The 26,573-nt window shown below is 37.4% G+C and overlaps 1 protein-coding gene across 3 annotated transcripts in view; it reads left to right on the forward strand.

The window, feature by feature from the left end:
- Smyd5 (SET and MYND domain containing, class 5) overlaps positions 1-20,744 on the forward strand; it is a 109,465-nt gene extending 88,721 nt beyond the window's left edge. For 2 of the 3 annotated variants that reach the window (XM_076188424.1, XM_076188425.1), the window contains exons 6-10: positions 5,067-5,304; positions 10,160-10,337; positions 10,438-10,660; positions 13,224-13,391; positions 20,542-20,744. In XM_076188424.1, the coding sequence (XP_076044539.1) occupies positions 5,067-5,304; positions 10,160-10,337; positions 10,438-10,660; positions 13,224-13,365 (781 nt within the window). In that variant the 3' untranslated portion in view covers positions 13,366-13,391; positions 20,542-20,744. The remainder of the gene's footprint in view (positions 1-5,066; positions 5,305-10,159; positions 10,338-10,437; positions 10,661-13,223; positions 13,392-20,541) is intronic. The other variant, XM_076188426.1, reaches the window with a different exon arrangement.
- Positions 20,745-26,573: the final 5,829 nt, after the last annotated feature.

The following is a 26,573-nucleotide window of genomic DNA, read 5'->3' on the forward strand; positions in this document are numbered from 1 at the left end:
TTCTCATCACAAGCACTACTAGTTTAATGCACCAGAAAAAACACCCCCAACATCTTGGTACTCAAACATACTAAACTTACCACCAGTACAACCACACAAAAACACATTCATGCCCAAATCATTAAGCAATAAACAAGCTCTTAAAGATAGGCCAGTGAACTTGATACTTCACTAAAACCCATTAGACATTAGCCCCACAGAAAAATCTCTCTCAGAAGTAAGAACCACCCTAATGCACTTGCATTCAGGATAGTATCAAGCCATAAGACAGTACCTGGACAGAATAGGCCAGGTCATTGAATTAAACTGCTAAAGATTCAACCACCATACGAGACATTGAAGACCTCATCCTACACTGTACCACACCAGCAATCCCTAGACAATAACACAATTTCTCCCCTGAGTGACCTGTGGGGCTACCTTGTAGCTATTGCTGGTTATCTGGGGCAACTGACTGCACTAGTATTATTTTCTGTTGTCTGGGGAATGACTTCCCTACTAGGAGTTTGGTGGAGTATAGAATGTGGCAGTCTATATGCATGCAATACATTGATGGGGGTGAGGAGCATATGCCAGAAGGTGTGTAGTTACTGTTGAAGCTGTCACCTTTGCCCTATGTTCTTGGACTGTTACAAAGGATTACAAAGGCAGAGTATGCCAACAAAAGACCTTTTGGTCCATAACTAAGTTGGATGCGGAATTTTTTTTATAATAATATAGATAAATGATAAGAATTATAATAATATAAATCATAATAAAATAAATGCATAGGTATAGTTAAATAATAAACAAACAGGTAAATAGTAAATAATAATAATAAGTTGACAGATAACTAATAATAAATGAAAATTAAGCAAATAATAAACAGACAAATAATAACAAATAAACAAATAATACAAAATGAATGGCAGGCATTACAGTATCTTGCTAAGGTGTTTATCTAAACGAATCTTAAAGCTTCGAAATGAACTACATATTACTGCCTCTGCAAGAAGTTTATTACATTCATTAACTACACAGTTGGCAAAGTTGTTTCTACCCTCTTCCAAATTAAGTCTATTTCCTGACAGTTTTAGACCATTATTTTATGTCGGATTCTCATTCAGTGTGAAAATTTTGTCATTTTGATGTTAATTCCCTTTAGAATATTAAATACCTGTATCAAGTCACCTCTAAACCTATGCTTTTTTAGGGGAAACAAATTCATGTTTTAGTAAATTTTTGTATGATTTATTTTTTATATTTGGAATCAGTTTTATGGTTCACCATTGTACTTTTTCCAATCTGTCAGTGTCTTTAATGAGATTTGGTGATCACGCAGAAACAGGATATTCCAAATGTGAATGAACTAATGATTTATATAGATTGTTAAATAGAGATGTATTTTTGAAATCAAAAGATTATGCAATCAGTCGTAGAATCTTGTTTGCTTTCTTAGAGACTGAAATACACTACTTAGATAATTTGAAATCATTACTGATAATTACGCCAAGATCCTTTTCACTATCCACTTTTGTTAATGAATTTCCAAATAACTTATAATCATATTGTTATTTTTACCTATGTGCATAACCTTGCATTTGTGCTAAATTTCATTAGCCATTTTTCAGACCATTGCTGTAATTTATCTTGAATATCTTATTAATTTAAGTGATCATTTGCCAATCTGCACTGTTTTGTATCATCAGCAAATTTGGAGACCATAGATTTTAGTCCGTGGTCTATATCATTTATATATACTATGAATAGAAGTGGCCCAAGAACGGAACCCTAAGGAATTCCACTCATAACATTTTTCCATCATTCAACCAGTTACTAGTCCAACTTAATAGGCTGCCACTTACTCCATCTGAAGCTAATTTAGTAAGTAGCCTTTCGTGGGGGATGGTATCAAAAGGTTTTGCAAAGTCTAGATATATTAAACCTATAGTCTTTCTTTTGTCATAATTCGAGATGACTGTGTTGTAGAATTCAAGTAAGTTAGTCACGCAAGAGTGTTTCTGTCTGAATCCATGCTGGCTATCATTTATCAAACAGTTACTTTCTAAATAATGCTTGATAGCATCTCTAATGATAGTTTCTATCATTTTTCCTACGATTGAAGTCAAGCTTATAGGCCTGTAGTTATTTGGTTTCTTATTGTCACCTTTTTTTGAATATGGGAATAACATTAGCTAGCTTCCATTCTCTTTGGATATCGGATATGATGGATTTCCTGAAAATAATTTCTAATGGAACAACAATCTCATTTTTCATTTCCTTTAAGACTCTTGGATGCCAACCATCAGGCCCTGGTGTTTTATTAACTTTGAGTTTCTCTATACACCTTTTAATTTTTTCTTTTGTTATATTTACCGTAGTAAGTTCACCCTAGATTTTTAAGAGAAAGTTGTTGGACTCAAACCCACAACTATGAGGATGCGAATCCTGTCTGGTTCAGATTATGGCATCAGTACATTCAAACTCTATGCATACTAATGAATTATTTTTTAGATGTACATACGTACATACATATAACAAAGGCTTTTTCCCCCTACACAGGGGGTAGCCAAAAAGAAAAAGACATAGAAACCACTCCCACCCATTCCATTTCCTATATATTCCACCCCCCTCCACCCTCCTCCCTCCCTCCCATCTAGGCACCTCCTGGATGACGGGTCATCCCTGCATCCTGTCCACTGCCCTGGGTCAGAAGCAGTGTCGCAAGACACAACACATCCACAGCAAGGCCACTTCATAGATTTGGCGACACCCCTCTCCAACCCCCCATGCAGAAAAGGAGAAGACGGGGAGAAATCCCTTCGGGCTGCATCAAATGTTTTCTCATACATACTTCCTCACCCACTCTCATACATACTTCCTCACCCACTCTCCCTCATGCATCACAGCATCATCTGTACACAGCCCCTCTCCATTCACCTCTATCTTCTGTCCTCTCCTGTCCTTCCTCAACAGACATTCCTCTCTTTTGTAATGCCCCTTTCACCCCATCCATCCATCTCATCCTAGGATGCCCCCTCATATTCACTCCTTCCACCTCTGCCTGCCATACTTCTTTTACTTATGTTTCTTCACTCATTCTTTCCATGTGTCCAAACCATCCTAATACTCTTTCATCAACCCTATCTCCCAACTCCCTTTCCACCCCTGTTCTCCTCCTCACCTCCTCATTTTTCACTCTAGCCTAGTAACCTCTATCATACTTCTCAGACATTTCATCTCAAACACATTCAAACTACTCCTCTCTTACTCTCTTGTGCTCCATGTTTCTGTCCCGTACATTGCTGTTGGCACAATCACTCCTTCATATAACCTCCTCTTAGCATCCATTCCCAGATGTCTATTTCTCATTACACTTTTTAATCCACCAAGGCATTTACTCGCTTCTCTCAATCTACATTCTACCTCCACCCCTCACTCCCCCCTCTCCTGCCACATTTGCTCCCAAGTATCGAAAACTATCCACTTCCTGCAGTCTTTCACCCTTAATGCTCACTTCCAGCCTGCTGTCACTCTCTCCCCTTGTACATCTCATCACCTTACTTTTGCCCACATTTATCTTCAGCTTCCTTCTTTCACACACCTTCTCAAATTCTGTCACTAACTTCCTCAATCCCTCCTCTGATCCTGCTACAAGCGCAGTGTCGTCGGCAAACAACTGGCTTATTTCCCGCTTTTCTCCATTTTCTTTAATCATCTCCAACCCCTAACCCACTATCCTTGCATTCACCTCTCGCACCACCCCATCCATGTATAGATTGAACAGCCAGGGCGACATAACACATCCCTGACAAAGTCCCACCTTTACCTCAAACCATTCACTCTCTCCATTTCTAATTCTAACACAAGCTCTACTACTTGCGTAAAAACTCTTGACTGCTCTTAACAGCTTTCCTCCTGTCCCATATATCTGCAGTACCTCCCACAGTGCCTTCCTGTCTACCCTGTCATAAGCCTTTTCCAGATCCATAAAAGCCCAAAAAACATCCTTACCTTTTCCTATAGCTTTCTCACATATCCGTCATACCACAAAGATCTGATCTACACAACCCCTACCTGTCCTAAACTCACACTGTTCCTCACCAATTCCCTCTGTTCCTCTCCTAATCCTCTTAATCAAGACCCTCCCATAAGTCTTCCCAACTACACTCAACAAGCTGATCCCTCTGAAACTACTACACTCACACTTGTCCCCCCTTTCCCTTGTAATGCAGAACAATACAGGCACTCCTTCAGTCCTCCAGCACTCTACCCTCTCTTAAACAAACATTAAATAACCTCACCAGCCAGTCCACCATAACTGTACCTCCTTTCTTCAGACATTCTGCATGGCATCCATCCAACCCAGGTGCCTTACCTGCTCTCATCATCTTAACAGCTGCTTTCACTTCATCCTTCCCTATTTCTCCTCCATTTTCCTCACTCATCACTCTCATTTTCTTAGCGCTTCCCACTGCAACTACCTTTCCCTCCCTATCCTCCTTCACATTTAGCAACTCCCTAAAATACTCTGCCCACCTTCCTCTCACTGCCTTCTCTTCCATTATCATCTCTCCATCTGCACCTTTTACCTTTTCTTCTCTACTTGATTCGCCTCCTCTTTCTCTTTTAATTTCCTTCCAAAACATCTTTTTATTACTTTCAAAATTTTCTGTCATACTCTTACCCCATTTCACATCTGCTCTCCTCTTTGCTTCCTTTATCTTATGCTTAACTTCCCTTCTCTTTACTTTGTACTTCTCATAAAATTCCCTTGTCCTAATTTGTAGCCAATCTATGAATGCCTGCTTCTTCTCTTCTACACCTTTCTTTGCTTCCTCATCCCACCACTCACTACCCTTCCTTTTATTTCCTTCTGCCCTCCTTGTTCCACGCACCATCTTTGCACACCTTATGACTCCCTCCTTGAACCATCCCCATTCCTCCTCCACTCCTAGTTCTACTCTATCCTTTACTCCCTCCCACTCCTCTTTCAGCTTCTTATACTCATTCTCCTTTTTTCTCTCATTTAGATGTACAAGTGTAAAATATATTACCATTATTTGAACAATAATTATAATTTTCAGACACATGCACTACCCTCCAGAGACTGCTTGCATAATGTTATTAGCCAGAATCATGTCAACAGTGATTCAAGCAACAGATAAAGAAGGAGCCACAATGCTTTTCATGCAGTTCTGTCATCGTACAGTCAATGAAGAAGAAGAAATTGCACACAAACTTTTAGGTGAAGAATTTCATGGTCAGCTTGAAATGTTGAGGTCTATCATGGAGAAAGCACTTGGCTATGAAGAAGTGAGACATGTAAGTTTATTTAATAGTTCTCGAAACTATTTGCTGGAAAGGTTTACCTACTGATGACTGAATGTGTTTCATGAAAACCTTAATCACTGAATATAGCTGAGGTCCATTCAATTTAATTGTTACCTTGAGTTTCACTAACTGGAAACCAACAGCCCCATTGCAATTAGTAATAACCCTCAGGTCCTCCCATAGATGTCTTGTTCAGGTTCTCCCTTAGGTATCTTGACCCATCATTGGTCCCACCTCAGTTCATGGTTATAAGGAGGGGAGCATTAACTGGTTGCTAGCATTCCTTATGTTTAAAGGTAAAGGAAATACAGATGAAATTGATCAAGAGAGATCTTATGCCCAGTTTACAGACTTAATGTTAGCCATTTTGGTATTTCCAAATGGGAATGGGAAAGTTGATAGGGTTCAAAGATAGGCAGTAGGAAGATAACTGACAACTTTCACATAGCCTTCACCTTTTGCAGGTACCCATCATTGGTCACACTTGAGATGTAATATAGTAATATATGTTAGTGGATATCTTTGAATACATGTCACAAAAATAGCATAATTAAATTATTTTTTAAATTATTGATTCTATATTTTAGGATGTCAGGTAGAAATAAACTTTCTCATAAGTTTATTGATTAGCATAGAATGGGAGACTTGACAAATGGACTAAGACACATATTATTGAATTGGACCAACAACAGGCACTTGCAAGTGGTGGTCCAATGAGATGGATATCAACGACACCTCTCTGACACCTACTTTAGTTAGAGTGAAAAGAAGTGATAGATGAGCTAGTTGTTTGCAGAACCTGAAATTGTGGACACAATAGATTACAAAACACCAATAGGAAAGAGTGACCATGTACTTATAGAATTCAAACTAAAAGAGCAAATAGACCTAAGAAGAAATGAGAAACATAGAATAGGAAGACCAGTGTACAAAAAAAACGAATTTTGAGAAACTTAAAAAATTCTTTTGTAATGCAAACTGGGAAAAATTCCTAAAGGAAGAAACAACGATGGAAGAGATATTAAATATACTAAAAGAAATTTATGATGAGGGAGTGAACAAATATGTACCACAACAAAAGCAAGGAAGAGTATACATAAAGAACTGGTACAACAAAAAATGTAGTGAAGCTAAAGATAAAAGAGACAAAGCTTGGAAAAAATGGAAAAAAGACAAAAAACTAGCAAATGGCAAACATATATCAAACTAAGAAATGATTATGTAAAAATACGCAGAGATGAAAAGAGAAACTATGAAAAAGAAATAATAGAAAAATGCAATGAACAACCTAAACTATTTTATAGATATGCGAATGGTGAACAAAAAAAACAAACAAGAAATAGAAAATATGTGCCAGGGAAATTATGAATATACAGAAGAACAAGAAATGACAGAAATTATGAGCAATCATTTCAAATCGGTATTCTTAATTGAGAACTCGCCTAACTGAGGGAATAGAAACTGAAAGAATGCGTAGAGGAGTTAATGGATAAAATACACAATATAAACAAATGCTCGCTCAAAGAAGGAAAGGTACCACAAGACTGGAAAAATGCAAATATTGTACCAATATATACAGTATTTTCCGGCTTAAAATGCGCATCAGGTTATAATGCGCACCCATGCACTTCGTTATCTCAGTGCACAGATAGCGTGCACCGACGTATAACGCGCATGCCCGATCTCCATCTAGCGAGAGAATCGAGAACCAACTAAGAAAAAGTCGGAACTGCATGTACCGGTATATGACTCATGTTGTGCATAGTCCCTTATTACTTTGTAGCTTAAATAGTTTGTAGGAAATATAATCTAAAAAAAGTTTATTGAAAGTAAAATATACAGAAAAATTTCGGGATTTTTACAGAAAATGTTCATTTTATATCTTGAGGAAATAATTCATCTTTACCATTTTTTATTTAATACTGAAACAAACTACAGACTGTTTCATTTTAGTTTTGAACCTGCAATGACAGTGGTGAAAAGGACAGTCTCTCATTGAGGTGACGTTTTTAGTTAATATAACTCCTGAAAGAGGGTGTTGTAGTCAGGTGTTTGACACGAGTTTATGAACGGCCGCAATGGAATTTGTACCATACCTAAAGTGAAGCAACAAAGCCAACATAAAAATTCAAACTAGGATGCTGTGAACATGGGCAAATATCATGAATATTGATCATGTTTCATGGTGTTTAGGCCTATTCAAACATGAAAAATGAGATTCGATAGATACCTACCTACACCAAATATTTATATACGGTAGCCCATGTGGCGTATTCTTTCATGTCACCATGGCTGTTCTTCTTGTTCTCACGGAACGTCACGGAGAAGTGTGCCGTCCCGACTTTGTGACGGCCAACATCGTCACGTTGTTGTGAAAAAAATTACACACACAGCCGCAGAATTTTTATCGTAGGCCATAGATAATGCGCACCACCGGATAACGCGCACCCCCAATTTTAGGCCCTTCCAACGGAAAAAAGTCGCGCACTATATGCCGGAAAATACGGTAAAGGAGGAAACAAAGAAAATCCAACTAACTATAGATTGGTCTCCCTAACAAGCACAGTAACAAAAATATGTGAAAAAGTTATCAAAAGTAGATGGGTTAAACATCTGGAAGAAAAAACTATATTGAATCCAAATCAATTTGGATTTAGACAAGGAAGATCATTTACAACAAACCAAATCTGCTTCTGTTCAAGACTAATAGAAATAATACAAGAGAGGAATAGATGGGCAGACTGTGCCTATCTAGACCTACAAAAAGCATTTGATAAAGTACCACACAAGAAATTAATAAGAAAAATAGAATCAATAGGTGGCACCAGAGGAAAATTATTGGAATGGATGGAAGACTTCCTGACTGAGAGAAAAATGAGGGTAGTAATTAGACACAAATACTCAACCTGGGAAGAAATGATAAGTGGTGTCCCGCAAGGTTCTGTGCTGACTCCAATCATGTTTGCCATTATATATAAACAACATGGATGAAGGAGTGGAGTGTTATATGAATTTCTTTGCAGATAATGCAAAAATACCAAAGAAAGTAAGAACAGAGGAGGATTGTGAATCATTACAGTCAAACCTGGACAAAATCTGGAAATGGACTCAAAAGTGGGAAGTGAACTTCAATATCAAGAAAAGTAGTATAATGGAGTTTGGAAAAAGTAAAAACAGAATATAAAAAAATTATAGAATTGGTGGAGAAGAAATAAAAAAAGTGAAATTGGAAAGACACACTGGACAAACATATCAACAAAATAGTCGGATAAACCTTCAACCTATTAAGGTCAATGGAAGTGGCATTTGACTCTTTGGATGAGGAAATGATTAAAAAAATATTAGTTACATTAATAAGACCAAAACTGGAATATACAGAAATACTGTGGACACCCAGTACTAAAAAGGATATAAAGAAATTAGAAAGAATACAGAGAGCAACGACAAAGTTGGCACCAGCTCTTTCCAAATTAAGGTACAAATGAAGATGATCCAAATTGGAATTACCAACACTGGAGCAGAAAAGAGAAAGAGGAGATCTGCAGACTGTCTATAGAATCATTAAAGGAATGGAAATCCTTGATAGGAATGATTTACTAAAATGGGACAATTGAAAAACAAGAGGACATGAAAAGAAATTCAAAAAGGATAACTATAGAAGAGATCTGAAAAAATAGCTTTCCACACAGAGTGCTGGATATCTGGAATAATTTAGATAAAGAAACGGTGTGTGCAAACACTATTCAAGATTTTAAGAAAAAACTTGATCCTGAAAGATACCAAGACAGCTCACCACGAGCATAGCTCCCTTCCCGTGTAATACAACTAGGTAAATATGGCTGGGTCAGAGGAGGGTCTGAGACAGCCAGAGGCAGAGTTTGGAAGGGTATGTGAGAAGAGGAAATTGAAACTAAATGTAGGCAAAGATAAGGTGAAGAGATGTACAAGAGGAAAGGGTAATGAGTTGGAGGTAGATCTTAAAGGAGAGAGGTTGAAGAAAGTGAAGACCTTTAAGAATTTAGGTTCATATGTTCACATGTAGCAGGGAATGTAGGGGTGGAGGGTGGGGGTAAATTGTAGAGGAAAAGGAGCAAGCATATTTCTTGGGAAAATAAAAATGTCATGAAGAAAAGGTATCTGAGTATGAATGTAAATAGGGGATTGTGTCCACAATACTATCAAGCAGAGACTTTGAATTTAATGGAGGCAGAAAGGAAGAGCTTAAATGTGTTTGGGATCAAGTTCTTAAGAAATATGATGTGGGAAACAAGATTGAGTAGACTGAGAAATGAGGCAGATTTGGTTGATAGAAAAATACAGGGATGGTTTGTGCATGTAGAAAGAATGAGTAAAGAGGGACTACCAAAAAGTGTGGAAGACCAAGGTGGATGGATAAGGTGAAGGGGGTTTTAGATGCAACAGGAATGTCTATTGAGTAGGGAATGGTGAGGGCATAAGATAATTTAAGTAGAGAATAATTGTGAATGGATGATAAATTGATGCAGTCCAAAGGATTTGCTCATGTCTGCCCTGTAAATTCCTGAGTTGATGAGGGGAGAATTGCCCCAGGTACAACCACCACATATAGAACACAGACCACATTATTTGACCACTGCCCTACACTCACCCTAACCAGACACAAAATCTCTTCTCTAATTGATTTATGGTCTGGATTGGTGACTGTAACCAGTTTTAAGGGAATTGCAAGAGAGCTGGGGCAATGAATTAATCCTACAATGTTTTTATCATGCTTATATGTCAGGCTTTGCTTCCTGTATTAATGTTTTATATGAAGAAATTCATATTGATGTGAACTGGCTACATCTGCCTTTCTCTTTGTAAACAGTGGTTAACATCAGAAGGATTCCGATCTTTAGTTGCTTTGGTTGGTACTAATGGTCAAGGTATTGGAACAAGTCCCCTCAGTCGTTGGGTTAGAAACTGTGATATGCTGGACATATCCAAAGAAGAAAAAGAGAAGCTTGATCAATTTATTGATGATGTCTATGAACAACTAGATAAAGGTTGGTGTCATTATAATTATTATTTTTTTCTTTTACCCCTGTAGTTACTTATTTATCTTGTATCATTTTTTTTAGATAAACATGAAGTTTAACTTTTCAGAGGCTGGAGGTTTTCTGAACAATGAAGGTTCTGGGCTCTACCCTCTTCAAAGTTCCTGCAATCATAGCTGTAGTCCGAATGCTATGCCAACTTTCCCATACAATAACTTTCAACTTGTGATGACAGCAGTTAAGGACATCAATGTAGGAGAAGAAATTTGTGTCAGCTACTTGGATGAATGTAATCTGGTCCGAAGTAGACACTCTAGAATTAAAATGTTAAGGTTAGTAAAAAATTATTGGACAAATATTCAATATTTCTTTCTTGTAAAAAATATATATACATTGTGTCTTATTCTGAAATTATATTGTAATTGTCAGGAACAATTACTTTACATGAAGAAGATTAATAAGACATTTCTGATAGATTTAGTGGTACATATATGTACAAACACTGATAAGGCCAAAACTGGAATATGCAGCTCTGATATGGTCACCCAATACAAAAAAGAATATAAGAAAATTAGAAAGAATACAAAGAGCAATGACAAAGTTGGTCCCAACATTTGCAAACCTAACATACGAACAAAGAATGAGGGGACCTAATAACTATCTACAGAGTTATGAAAGGAATAGAATGCCTTGAGAGAGAGGACCTATTAAAACGGGACAGAGGAAAAACAAGAGGACATGCAATGAAACTCAAATAGGATAACTACAGAAGAGACCTGAAAAAGAACAGCTTCCCACATAGAGTGATAGATGTATGGAACAAATTGGATGAAGAAATAGTATGTGCAAACACAATACAACAATTTAAGAACAAACTTGATCTTGCAAGATACAAAAACGGGTCACCACGAGCATAGCTCCTCTTCCCATATAATACAACTAGGTAAATACACACACACTGGTTGAAGTGACAGCAAAGTTTGGAACTTCAGGAAAACTTCAAATTTCGTCGATATCAATGATGAGGGAGTACCTTTGTTGTATTAGTAGGGAATGGGGAAAGCTTGTGATATAGTGGGAAGGTGAAGAAAAAGGAGAAAGGGAGGAATTACTGAGGAAAATGAAAGGAAATGAGGAAGGAGACAAATGGGCTTCCCCGGATGTCAGAAGAAATGTCAAGAGGGCTGCAGACGACACAGGTGAAGTCGAAAATATCAGTAAAGGTACTAAAACTAGAAATATAGATAAGAACAACACAATAGAAAGTGAAGATAATAATTTCCATGGATTTAATGAGGGAGGAGATGCCAACCTCCCCCAATTAGTAAGTCTAGAGGAAAAACTAGAGAAAATTATCGAATACTGGGAGGTTAGGTTCAGCCAAATTACATGGATTACACAAAGGGTTGATAAATTGGAAGAACTAAAGAAGGAGAACCAAAACCTAAAAAAAAAAAAAAAAAAAAAAAAAATTTAATAATTAAAAAAACAGCTAAAAGAAGTAAAAGATGAGACTGAGGAATTAAAGAATAATAATGAAGAGAATAAAGAGTCCATAGCAAAAGAATTACAGGGTTGGAAAAAAGTCCAAGAGAACAAAATTGTATTTAGAGATATAGTGACACAACAGATGAAAGAACAAACTAAGGACACAGTTATTAAAGTGATGAGAGAGAAGGAGAATATAGTAAGAGACTTAGCGGACAAAAAGAAATGTATAATTATATTAGGGATGGAAGAGAAGCATAATCCAAATAGGACTACAAGAGTAAAAGAGGAGAAAGAAAAGGTAAACAAGATATTAGAAGTAGTTCAAGAGGATGAACAAGAAACAGGGAAAGAAATTGAAGAAATATATAGAATAGGGAAATACAATACAGATAAGACCAGACCAATGAAGGTTAAATTCAGGTCACACAAACGACAGCAGAGAATATCTTAGCAAAAACAGGGAAACTAGCAAAAAGTGATCTACCGTATATAAACAGGTATGGATAAAAAGAGAAATGAATAAAGAGGAAAGAAAGGATGAGAAAAAAAGACTAGAAACTAAGGGGGGGGAAACGAGAAAAGAACAGAGTCAAAGAGAAATTCTATTGGAGAGTAGTGAATATGAAAGTGAGGAAATGGTTTGTAGCAAAGAAAAATGGAAGGGAAACAGAGAACACAATGGAAGTAGCAGAAAAATAAAAGTGTCTTACACAAATATAGATGGCTTAATAATAGGCTTGAACGAACTGAATGAATACCTGAAGGAAAAAAGAACCGGACATGATGGGAATTGTAGAGACAAAATTGAAAGGTCCACTACCACCCAACAGTGTAGGACATAGTGCATATAATTATTGGACTAGAAACAGAGAGGTAAAACAAGGGGGTGGAATTATGTTCCTGACTAAGAAGGATATAATTGTGAGGAATGTCACATATGGAAAGAATAGAGTAGAGATGATATTGTTTTCAAAACCGTGTAAAAGTAAATCTCCCAAGTTGTGTGACAGACATAAAATTAGAATAAAGAATTGTGAAGTGTAAACAGTTTATTATTTAATCTTCAAATTGGGAAGTTTCCACGCCCCACCCTATATTTACCACATTTATTGGAAGCTCGCTGACTGAGTGGGTTAGGGCGTCATTACTTGTGGAGAAGGTCAAAGGAATGGCAGTTCGAATCCTGCCACCAGTGAAGTTGAACCAATGGCATGGTTCATTAAATTCCACGCTACAAAGTCCTCTGTAAGGGACACTAGCCTTCTGATGGGAGGAGTTTGTGATGTTAAACTACATCATTTAAGGGGGAAGAAGCCCATGGTATAATGGTAGATTGACCACATTTAAGATTTAATACTTTTCAGTTAAGATACATGATTTTTTCTTTTTCTTTTTTCCACACAGAGAAAATTATTTGTTTACTTGTCGCTGCACAAAGTGTGAGAGTCAGGTTGATGATTCTGATATCACAAGTGAAGAAGAAATGGATGATGAAGAAGAAAAAGAGGATGACTCAGAAACAGAAGGTGGGGACAAAGACACCTAAATTGTAGCACAAGACTTCATGTCAGAGTAAATATTTTTAATCTACTTTTAGTCATTAGATCTTCATCCATGTTTATATTTCCCATGGATTGGTAATGTGACATTTGTACCTATAAGGTTAAAAAAAAATGAGGCATCATATTAACTATATCAGTTTCATGTTTATGTGCTGATTAAGTTGCCAAAATGAATTCAGTTCTTTTTATTTGTATGTTTTAGTCATGTATGAGTATTTGTATTTCATTGTCATTAGCCAACACATCTAAACTTGCGGACAATATTGAACCCAAGAGGTAGATTCATTAATCTAATTAATTGTTGCCTCAAGTTTCATGAAACTGTAGATGTATTAATATATATTTTGTATAACATTTTGTCTTAGGACATTGCTTTACAAAGACAACCAAAGCTGCTCCCAGGGATTGGTGCCAACTGCATGAGAGCCAATGGCAGGGGTATGCTGTGGGTGGTTGGCCCTCAATTGTTGGGGTTCAGGGGTGGTCCCACAGCAATATACATGCACAATATACCCACACCCAACACCCCAGAAATACAAATCTGTTCTTACACAGATGACATAACAATTACATGTACACACTGTAATACAGACAGAGCTGCAGAAATACTACAACCATACCTCAATACACTCAATACCTGGTTCAGTACAAATAGATTTAAAATAACCCCAACCAAATTTACAGCCACACTTCTCACCAATTGAACAGTGGAACACAAATATATACCATGCCTCTGTATTAACAACACTTTCATACCACACACACACATACACCCAAGATTCTTGGTGTAACATACAATACATCCACATCACTCAAACAGCACATCACAAACATAAGGTCTGAATGCACACCTAGACTTGATATGCTTAACCCCTTCCATACAATGATGCCTATGCAGGTGTCATGAGGGGCAAGTGGGTAAATGAGGATGCCGGTGTCGGCATCTTGATTATATTTATTTTGTAGTTGTAGCTAAGTTACCCCAATATCTGTGAACTGATTTGATCATGTTTTCTGTGTTTATTATTGCTCAAAGTGAAAGAGGAGTAATGCAGCAATGGATTTATATTTTACAACACAAGTAGTGTGATGCATCATACAATAAGCATGAATGTGAGAATTTGACTCATATTGAAGAGGTTAAACCAGTTTGCAGGAACAGCATTTGGACAAAACAAAGAAATTAATATTACTACAGTATACAAACAGTGATGAAATGTGTGTGCCCTGTATGGACTCCTAATCTCATTAAAACACAACACCCTTTAGACCATACAAAATCCTGAAGACAATTACAGGCTGCACAAATACAACACTTACAAACCAGTTACACCATGAAATGAATGTCCTCAACATCAAGGATTACCTTGACATGAGAGGCACACAAACACTTGCTGCAGCCTCAGCAAACACAGCACATCCTCTACACCAGCAGTGATTGAAGTAGGATGTACGAAAGGAGCTCCAAAGAGCTAAGCAGCGCTTCATTGACAGACAAATTTAAAACCACCACTAGTTATGTTTACTAAAGTCGGAAAGGAGAAGTGTATAAGTGACCAAAATGCAATAGTCTTTGTGTCTTTATTTTTTTATTTTTTTATTTATCTTGTATCAATTACTCTAAGAATGGAAGAAAATAATGGCAATTTGAGGAAAAAAGAACCAATGAAGAGATGCCTGGACGTAAGTAGGGTGGAATCACCACTGGAAGTGATCCCAAAAATGACATGCCTGAATGAAACCCCAAAGATGTACCTAAGGTTTGAAAAAAAAAAATTATTTTCAGGTTTTGATAGAGGTGGAATTATGAATAGAGGGATAGAAATAGAGAGCCCAGGTATAAAGATATAGTGAGAAATAGAGAGATAAATGATATATTAGATGAAATAATTGAACTAAAAAGTGAGCATAGGGTGATGTGTAAAGAGATAGCCCTACTAAGGAAGGCAAATGGAGAGACTAACAGGGAGCTAGATGATTTGAAAAAGGAACTAAATATGATCAAGGAAGAAAATGAAAGATTGGAAAATGAATATATAAATTAGATTAAAAAAAGGACCAAATACAGGTAGTGACCAAGAAAGTGGAAGAGAAGATCAAAGAAAATGGTTTCCAAGAAATAAAGAAAGAGTGGAAAGTAGAACAGGAAAATCAAAAATATCTTTTAAAGAAATAGTAAAGCAACAAGTCAAGGAAAATGCTAAGGAAATGGTAATTAAAGTAATTAAAGAAAAGGGAAATTTGGTCAGGGACATGGTGGATAAAAAAGTGCATTGTAATCTATGGTATTAAAGAGAAACATGATGTTCCTAGAGAGAGAAAAAGGAGAAAGAGATTACTAAAGAAATTCTGAAAGAGATTCAAGAGGAGGGACAGGATATAAATAAAGAAATTGAGGAAACATAGAATATGAAAATATTCGAAAGAAAAACAATATAGGCCACTAAAAGTAAGACTTAGGTCTCAAATGATAGCAGAGGAAGTACTATCTACAACAGCAAAACTAGCAAATAGTGAACATTACAAAAATGTATGGATAAAAAAAGAAATGATCATTGAAGAAAAAGAGAAAGAAAATGAACCAAGAAATGAAGCAAATGAAAAAAAAATTAAGAGAACTGAGACTGAAAAGATTTTTTTTTTTTTTTTCGAGAGTGGTGGACCTGAAGCTGAGAAAATGGTATATCAAGAAAAAGGATACAAAGTAGACAGAAAAGGATGAGAAAGGAAAAAATTAAAGATAGTTTATACCAACATAGAATGATTTCAGGAGTGTGAATTAAATTATTATCTGGCATTAGAAAAAGGAGACAATGTGAATTGTAGAAACGAAATTAAAAAAATCTTCTACTGTGGGACAAGGTCTATACAACCATTGGATGAAAAATAGAAAAGAAAAACAGGGTGGAGGAATATTATTTTTGACTAGGAAAGACATAAATGTGACAGAGAACAGAAGGAAAGAACAATGTGGAATCAATTATGATAAAAGTTGAAAACAGTGACATGAAAAGTAGAAAATTTGTAGTAATGTATGTCTTGGACAGAAAGCAATCATTCCAAACTGTTGGAAGACACAAAATATGAACTAACTGATTTACTGAAAGAGGAAATATTGTAACTATGGGTGATTTTGATTCAAAAGAATATGTTGGGAAGAAATGACAGTGAAGGGTGGAGAAGACCTCTTGGGAAACTACTTGATATGACCAATGAATACACAATGAATCAGTGGGTAAAGGAAAATACCAAATACAGAAACAATGAGGAACCATCAAGACTAGAGTTAACACTTATGTCAGAACCTGAAATTGTGGGCAGAATTGAGTACAAAACAATGAGGGAGTGAACAAATGTGTACCACAATAGAAGCAAAAAAGTGTATACATAAAAAGTTGGTACAACAAAAATGTAGTGAGGCTAAGGATAAAAGAGACAAAGCTTGGAAAAGATGGTGGGGGGGGAAATGAAAAAAATGAGTAAATGGCAAATACAGACGCTCCTCTACTTACGTTCATTCGTTTTACGTTTTTTCGATTTTACGTTTGAACTGACTGTAAAAAAAAAAATTGTAAAAAAAAAATTTGTGAGTGAATTTTTTAGTTTAGTGCGCTCTCCGTAGTTCAAACGATACTTGCGCATGACGCTGCGTCCATTGTTTACATTGCACAAACGACAAACTGAACATGCCTTGCCTCCTCCTCCTCCACCATCTCAATTTATGTTGCTTGAATTTAATTTATTTGAAATTGATGTTATTATTTTACAATGTTATGTGTATAATTAATGATTTAGGGGTGTTTTATAAGATACGGTAATAGAATTTACGGATGTATAGTACAGTAACAACTTACGTTAATTTTCAACTTACGTTCAGCTGTTCGGAACGTAACTAAAACGTAAGTTGAGGAGCGTCTGTATCAAACTAAGAAATTATTCTATAAAAATACGCAAAGAGGAAAAGAGAAACCATGAAAGAGATATAGTAGAAAAATGCAAGAACAACCTAAACTATTTTACAGGTATGTAAATGGTAAACTAAAAAACAAACAAGAAATAGAAAGACTGTGCCAAGGGAACTTAATATAAAAAAGTAGAAATGGCCAAAATTATGAACAATCATTTCAAATCAGTATTTACAATTGAAAGTTCACAAAACTGTGAGGAAATACGGAGAGAGAGATACCCGTCAATGAAGGAAATAACTGTGACACTGAAGGAAATCGGAGACCAAATAAAAAACCTTGATGTCAGGAAATCACACAGTCTGGATGGAATTCCAAATTGGATATTGAAAGAATGCATAGAGGAGTTGATGAACAAAATATACAAGATAATTAAAATGCAAATATTGTACCAATATATAAAGGAGGAAACAAGGAAAATCCAACCAACTACAGACCGGTCTCCATTACAAGTACAATAGCAAAAATATGTGAAAACGTTATCAAAAGTAGATGGGTTAACTTGATCTGCCTCTATTCGAGACTAATAGAAATAATACAGGAAAGGGATGGATAGGTGGACTGTGTTTTCTAGGCCTACAAAAAGCATTTGATAAAGTACCACACAAAAAACTAATAAGAAAAATAGAATCAATAGGTGGCATCAAAGGAAAATTATTGGAATGGATGGAAGACTTCTTGACTGGGAGGAAAATGAGGGTAGTAATTAGAGACAAATACTTGACCTGGGAAGAAATAATAAGTGGTGTCCCACAAAGTTCAGTATTGGCTCCAGTTATGTTTGACATATATATAAATGACATGGATGAAGGAGTGGAATGTTGTATGAACTTCGCAGATGACACAAAAATACTAAAGAAATTACAGAGGAAGATTGTGAATCATTACAGATAGACCTAGACAAAATCTGGAAATGGAGTCAAAAGTGGGAAGTAAACTTCAATATCAAGAAGTGTAGTATTATGAAGTTTGGAAAAAGTAAAAATAGAATATTAAGAAGTTATAAGATTGGTGAAGAAGTAAAAAATGTGAACTTAGAAAGAGACCTTGGAGTAATAATCAGCAAAGGCATGTCACCGGACACACATATCAGTAAAATAGTTGGAGAAACCTTCAACCTATTAAGGTCAGTGAAAGTGGCATTTGACTGTTTGGATGAGGAAATAATTTAAAAAAATATTAGTTACACTAATAAGACCGAAACTGGAGTACACAGCAACACTATGGACACCCAGTACTAAAAAGAATATAGAGAAATTAGAAAGAATACAAAGAGCAATGACAAAGATGGCACCAACTCTCTCCAAATTAACATACAAACAAAGATTGTCCTAATTGGAACTACCAACTCTGGAACAAAGAAGAGAAAGAGGAGATCTACTGACTATAAAATCATGAAAGGAAGGGAAATCCTAGATAGAGATGATATATTAAAATGAGACAACAGAAAAACAGGAAGACATGAAAAGAAACTCCAAAAAGATAATTATAGAAGAGATCTGAAAAAAATAGCTTTCCACACAGTGGTGGATACCTGGAATAAGTTAGATAAGGAAACTGTGTGTGCAAACACTACTCAAGATTTTAAGAAAAAACTTTATGCTGAAAGATACAAAGACGGGCCACCATGAGCATAGCTCCCTTCCCGTATAATACAACTAGGTAAATACTACATAATAGAACACCCACACATGCCAAAAAACATCAAAACAATACTCAAATACCTATATCACACACAGTTATTCTTTCCTCTTCCAACACAACCACCTGACACTAGCCTCCAGAAACATATATTGTATCAATTACTGCTCCATCAACAAACTGAAAGACAATACATTGTTGCATGCCAGATCCCCTAATATCCATCCCTCTGAATTGTCTCTCCCCCGAAAGGATAGAGTTCACCTGGCCATCCAGCCCTTCTAAGTTACCAGAAGAGGCTGGATGACAGCATTGCAGACAACTGCCCAGGATGTAACACTTCACCCCATAATATACAACAGATTATGGAAGACTGCATTGTACACAATCATGTGCACCAACAACACAGTATATACTATATAAAGGATTTGTAGGAAAACCCCGTTCCTACCATGGCTTTCCTCAGGGAGACAGGACTGCTCAGGCAGTCTAGGGAATGACAACAACAAAAACAAAGACAACTAGAGTTGCATAATACCAATCTGGAATGCCACCTACTACATTCACATTCAGTAAAAGAGTTCATTTGATCATTCTTGAATTGAGATTGTATTGGGTGAAGGTGGAGGTAGAATGTAGACTGAGAGAAGCAGGTAAGCCTTGGAGGATTTAAAAGTGCAATGAGAAGTAGATATTTGGGAATGGATGGTAAGAGGAGATTGTATGAAGAGGTGATTGTGCTGACAGCACTGTATTGGGCAGAAACATGGAACATAAGAGAGGAAGAGTTTAGATGTGTTTGAGATGAAATGCCTGGGGTTACTAGGCTGGATAGAATGAGAAACAAGGAGATGAGGTGAAAGCAGGGATGGAAAGGGAGTTGGGAGATAGGGTTGATGAAAGAGTATTGGGATGGTTTGGACACATGGAAAGAATGAGTGAAGAAAGATTAGTAAAAGAGGTGTGGAAGGCAGAGGTGGAGGGAGTGAACATGAGGGGGCGACCAAGGATGAGGGGGATGGATGGGGTAAAAGGGGCATTAGGAAAGAGGGTAATGTCTGTTGAGGAAGGGAGAAGACAGAAGATAGGGGTGAGTGGAGAATGGTTGTGTATAGATGGTGCTATGTTGTATGGAAGGGAGTGGGTGGGGGATGAGTGTATGTGTAAATGATATTTTGATGCAGCCCAAAGGGATTTCTCCCCATCTTCTCTTTTTCTGAATAAGGGGACAGAGAAGGGGGAGGGTTGCTGATTAAATGAAGCAGCCTTGCTGTGGATGTGCTGTGTCTTGCTACATTGCTTCTGACCCAGGGCAGTGGGCAAGATGCAGGGATGACCCCTTGTAAAGGGGAAAAAGGTCGTGGTATATGTATGTATGTGTTGAGATTGGAAATTACTCTTTAGGCATTAATAATTATGAATATATTTTTTGTGTATCTTTATGTATTTCCTGAGAGAAATCTTGTATCATTTTATATGCACTTTAAAAAAGTTGTAATGTTATTGATTATCTTAGCAGAATATTTATCTCTAATTTTTTCTTTACCTTTTCAGTGGACAAGCCCTGAAAGAGGAGCAGTTATAAAAGACCTAAGGCTTCCTTCAGTTCATCATAAATTTCATCTCTCAAACTTTGTTTCTTCCCAAACATGCATATTCAAAGCTTTTTTTCTTTATGTGTGCTTGATATTCCTCACAGAAATGTAATAGGAGATATTGTTATTTTTCTATTGGAAATCCAGAAATATACTGGTGCCTATGTTGTTTTATTAAACATTTCAGATTTTGCCATAAATGTTGGCTATATTAATATACTTGTTTTGGGGTAGGAATTGGAGAGTAAAAAAATTAATGAAAATTATATGTATTTTCATGTTATACTTTGAAATAGAGTGATTTGTACAATGATTTGTTATTAATAGTTTGGTGAGTATTTGATTGTTTTAGTCATAAAAGCAAGAATGCTGTGCATGGAGTAGAAATTAGTAGTTAGTTAATGTAATTATGATGCACAGTAATTGTAAAGAGGGAGCTATTGCAGTGCAGTGTAACAGAATGCAACAAACAAAACAATCAAGGTCACTGAATCCTGACAATTTTGCATGTCACTGGTAATCATAGACCTGAGAAGTTGATGTAATAATGATTATGATGATAATCATCATTATATATAAAAAAAAAAAGCCCTTTCTCCAAAATAAGGAAGGTGGCCAAGTCAGAGCATACACCCACCCCTCATACTTATCCAAAACCCATTCCTCTCTAAGCTCCTTCTGGATAAAGGGTCATCTCTGACCCTATCTATTATTCAGGTCAGATGTAAGTAATGCAGCAAGACAGCACCTCCACAGTAGGACCCAACAGCTGAAGCTGATTTATCCCTACTACTTCATGACATGGCAACCCTCACACATTTATTTGAAAATTTACAGAGCAGACATAAAGGAAACTCTTTGGGCTGCAATAATTTCTCATCCATTCACAACCACTCTCCACCCATACCTATCTCTTGCCCTTTCCATTCCCTATTTGACAGACATTCCTCTTGCACCCAATGCCACTTTTATCCCATCCACCTCAGTCTTGGTCTTCCCCTCACATCTGCCTCTGCCCTCCACACTTTTGATAGCCTTGTTTCGTTTATTCTTTCTGTTTGCCCAAACCATCCCAGTATTCTTTGATCAACCAAAATAACTAGTTCTCTTGGGGATCGGTGCCATCTGCGTAGAGCTGATGGCCAGGGGTGGTTGCTGCTGATTGGCCCCCAACAAAAGTCCTCAAAGTCAAGGACCACCTCGACATGAGAGGCACACAAACACTTGCTGCAGCCACCACAAACACATCACACCCGCTACACTACATAGCAGAACACCCACACACACCAAGAAACATTAAAACCACACCCAAAGACCTTTATTACGCACAGATACTCTCTTCTCTTCCTCCACAACCACCAAATACCAGCCTCCGGAAACATATTCATAATCATATCACTCACCGCTCCATTAACACACTGAAAGACAACACACTGCTGCATGCCAGACCCCCTGATATCCACCCTTCTGAATCCTCTCTCCCACGAAAGGACAGAGTCCACTTGGCCAGACTGCGATGCGGTCACCACCCAGCACTTCTAAGCTACCAGAAGAGGCTGGACGACCGTGTTGTGAACAGCTGCCCAGGATGTAACACTTCACCCCATACCATACAACACATAATGGAAGACTGCATTATACACAATCATGCACGCAAACAACACAACATACACTCTATAAAGGATTTGTGGGAAAACCCAGTTTCGGCTGTGGCCTTCCTTGGGGAGACGGGACTGCTCGGACAGACAGTCTAGGGAACGACAACAACAACAACTAGTTCTCTTTCCTCTCCCACTCTCCCTTACTGTCTTATTTTTTGCTATATCCATCCTTGTAAACAATATCATACTTTTTAAATACTTCATCTCAAACATTTTTTAGGCTTTTACTCTCTGTCTCCTTAAAATTTTATGTCTTTGTTCCATAGTGTCATAAACACTAACACCTGTTCTCTCTCATCCTGAATACATTTATATCAAGTACTCATGCATACTCCATAACACCTTCTTGATTTCCATTCACCACCCTGTCCTGTGTATACTTATGTTTATCTCTCTTCTTAGATACTGTGTTGGCTATTATCAACTCCCTTTCTAAACAAAACTCTTAACATCTTAATAACTCTGTATACATTTTATTTGATATCCCATACCTCCCCATTTCTCCATCTATTTGCTTATCTCTTGCTCTATCATTGAGACCACCCAACACCACATTTGTGTGCCTCACAAAACTCTACACATTCATTTAAATCACTCCAAAAAGCCTCCTTCTCCTCTTCACTTTTCTCACTACTAAGATTGTATGCATTTACAAAAGCCCATATCCTGCATCCCAATATCACAATTGCCCACATTATCTTCAAAGATACTTCTGTCCTCTCCATGTACTTTTCAATCTTGTCACTTATCATAAGAGCTACTCCTTCCCTCCCTTACCCCCTTGTCACTGTCAACAGTCTACCCACTACTCCCTAACTCAAACTAACCTTTATCTTTCAGTGTAGTTTCACTCAATGCGAACATATCCATCTTTTTTCTCACACGCATCTACCAGTCTCTTCCCTTTTACCTGCAACTTACCACATTCACTCGCATATAATGACCCAATTACTAGGGTTCTGGTTAGAGTCCTCTGAGACCCTTTTAAGCCTTGACTTTTCATTGGAGAAAAAGTACAGAGTGGGATTTCTAGTCCCCTCACTTTATCCCATTTACTTGCCTTCTATAATACACATGGAATCATGGTAGCAGCATTCCTCTACACCCACCACATGGGTATTATGAGGAGGTAAGAGTCATAGAAGTGGTTAAGGACAGGTTTAGGATGATAACACAGTGTTTGACAAAAGTACTGTTCACCCAGGAGGAGGTAGACAGTACTTTTGTTGAATCTGGAAAGACCCATAAGAGTGGCATGGTTTTGTGCCAAAAATTCTGTCCGCCTACAGCGAGTGGGAAAGAGGCAGAGCTTATCAGTGAACCAAGAATTAATCATATCAGTCATTGTCTCATTGGTGAGGAGGGAGGTTGTGTACTGTGACCCCTCTGTCCAGGGGCCCCTCTCAAACTTGACCATGACATCTTCTGGCCCACCCTGTGTTAACAATATGAGCAACACTGACGACCTGAGTGCAGAAACCATAGCCCAGTTAGTTGCTCACAAGAAATCTGGCTGTCAAATAAAGGAAATTGCCTCTGTTTAAGGGTCAGAAGAGGCTTCTTCACAAGGCAGTGGCTTATGTACCCCAAGTAAGCAATACGGCAGTTGATGGTTCTCACTTAACACACTTCAAACAGTTTTGGGCTCTTTTCCTTCACTTGTCTGGCTTCCATGTACAGACTAGACTTAAGTTTACATTTCACAATAGTCTTTTTAAGCCTCCCAGACATCTTAGCAATGGTAGGAGTCTGGCTGCCTCCCTCTCAGGTAAATCTAGTAACTCAGCAGTGGACAGTACAAATACACATGCCAACTTGTTTGGCAGTTTCTTTTGTTTGCCAACCAGATTTCTTAAGGGCAACTATCTGGGCTATTGTTTCTGCACTCGAAGTCCTCAGTATTGCTCATATTGGTTACACAGGGTGGGCCAGAAGATGTCATGGTCAGGTTTGAGAGGGGGCCCTGGACAGAGGGGTCACAGCACACAACCTCCCTCCTCACCAACAAGACAACAACTGATGTGATTAATTCTTGGCTCGCTGATAAACTCCTCCTCCCCACTTGCTGTAGACAGACAGAATTTTTGGCATGAAACCATGCCACTCACATGGATCTTTCCAGATTCGACAGAAATACTGGCCACTTCACCCCAGTTAGACAGTATTTTTGTTGAGTTTTGTATGTAGGAGGGACAGCAGTAGTACAAAAGTATCATCATCATTCTTATATGGGTAGAAATTTTAAACATTTACGTAGATGAATGATGAATGGTTGTGGTCCATAGGGTCGCCCTAAAACAATCCCAAATGTATTAACTGCATGGTAATATGCAATCAGTACATCAGTGTTATATATATGCAAAAATGCATATGGCATCACCTTTATTTTAAATTGGCAGCAGTGATATCATGGAGCAATTCAGCAAAAATGTAGAATGGCTAACATTTGTTTAAGAAAATTCTTTGAATATTTTATGATATAGAATTTATGTTATATATGTTTTTAACTAAACAATAGCAGACATTTGTTTATATTTTTTATGTAAATATTTTAGTGTATATAATGTTTTTGTATTAATTTTTTCATATATTTTTTTGTTCTAAATATGTTTTTTAGAAAAAAATTATATATTTACTACACCTCTTGTCATGGGTTGAAATGACATATGGCAGGGTTATTACTGTAATAAGAAATGGTAATAACATGGAACTTCCCCAGACAACTTGATGTGGTTTTGCAAACCACCATTACTGACCTGGAATGGTTTATTATCTTTCTCATTGACAGTAACGCCCGTGTAAAGATTTTTGGCCTTCTGTGCTGGCCAAGCTGATAGTTATGTTAGACTTGTTTTGGTGCTCATTCTGTCGGAGATGAACCAGGTATCCCTGAGAGAGCACTTGCATGGATCTTTTCTCCATTGGTCTTGATGGTTCATAGGGTGCTTTCACTAAGATCCATGATGTCCAACATGTGTGCCATCTTTTGCCCTATCATAACATAGACACTGCTAACAATAGAGGTAGGTGGATACTTGGATGACATGGTCAAGGTACAATACACAAGGGTCCAATTGCAAGATAAATTTCTAATCTTGCTTGGCTGCTCAAGACACATCACAGGACCCTTCACTCAGGGTCCCACCAATTCCCTGTTGCAAGGCATCAGATTATCACCATCTCCAAAAGGAGGTGCAGCCCCTGAGGGGCCAGTATCAGGTCATCAGATTGAGCCCAGAAACTTGCTCAGTTCTCTCTTTTACTCCCAACCAATGTATCCACTCCTCTTATTCCATCTTAAGTGAACATGAGGGGTCGACCTAGAATGAGATGGATGGATGGGGTAAAATGGGCTTTGGGAATAAGGGGAATATCTGTCGACGAAAGACAGGAGAGGACAGAAGACAGGGATGAATGGAGATTTATTTATAAATGGATGATGCTATGATGCATGAAGTGGAATGGGTGGGGGATGGGGGTGAGGGAGTACGTGTGAGAAATAATTTGACACAGTCCTAAGGGATTTCTCTCTATCTTCTCCTTTTCTGTATGAGGGGATGGAGGAGGGGGGGGTTGTCGATTTAATGAAGCAGTTTTGCTGTGGGAGTGCTGTGTCTTGTGACACTGCTTCTGATCCAGGCCAGTGGGTGGGATGCAGGGATGACCTGTCATCCAGGAGGTGCCAAGATAAGAGGGAGGGAAGAGGAGTGGAGTATGATAGGGATGGAATGTGTGGGAGTGGTTTTTATGCCTTTGTTTTTTTTGCTACCTCACTTTTTAGGGGGAACAAAAGCCTTTGGTATATGTATGTATTTATTAATTAATTTATTTTTTCTTTCTTTTTTTTCACCTTTTCCTTTTATCTTTCTTTTTCCTTTTGGTTCTTTTTATTTTATATATATGATATATATATATATATATATATATATATATATATATATATATATATATATATATATATATGCATGACATCCATCCAACCCAGGTGCCTTACCTGCTCTCATCATCTTAAGAACTGCCTTCACTTCATCTTTCCTTATTTCTCCTCCATTTTCCTCACTCATCACTCTCATTTTCTTTGCACTTCCCACTGCAACCACCTTTCCCTCCCTATCCTCCTTCACATTTAGCAACTCCCTAAAATACTCTACCCATCTTCCTCTTATTGCCTTCTCTTCCATTATCATCTCTCCATCTGCACCTTTTACCTTTTCTTCTCTACTTGATTTGCCTCCTCTTCCTCTCTTAATTTCTTTCCAAAACATCTTTTTATTACTTTCAAAATTTTCTGTCATATTCTTCCCCCATTTCACATCTACTCTCCTCTTTG

The sequence above is a fragment of the Oratosquilla oratoria genome, chromosome 7 (assembly GCF_046742065.1).
Source record: "Oratosquilla oratoria isolate Oo_2021 chromosome 7, ASM4674206v1, whole genome shotgun sequence".
Lineage (NCBI taxonomy): Eukaryota > Metazoa > Arthropoda > Malacostraca > Stomatopoda > Squillidae > Oratosquilla > Oratosquilla oratoria.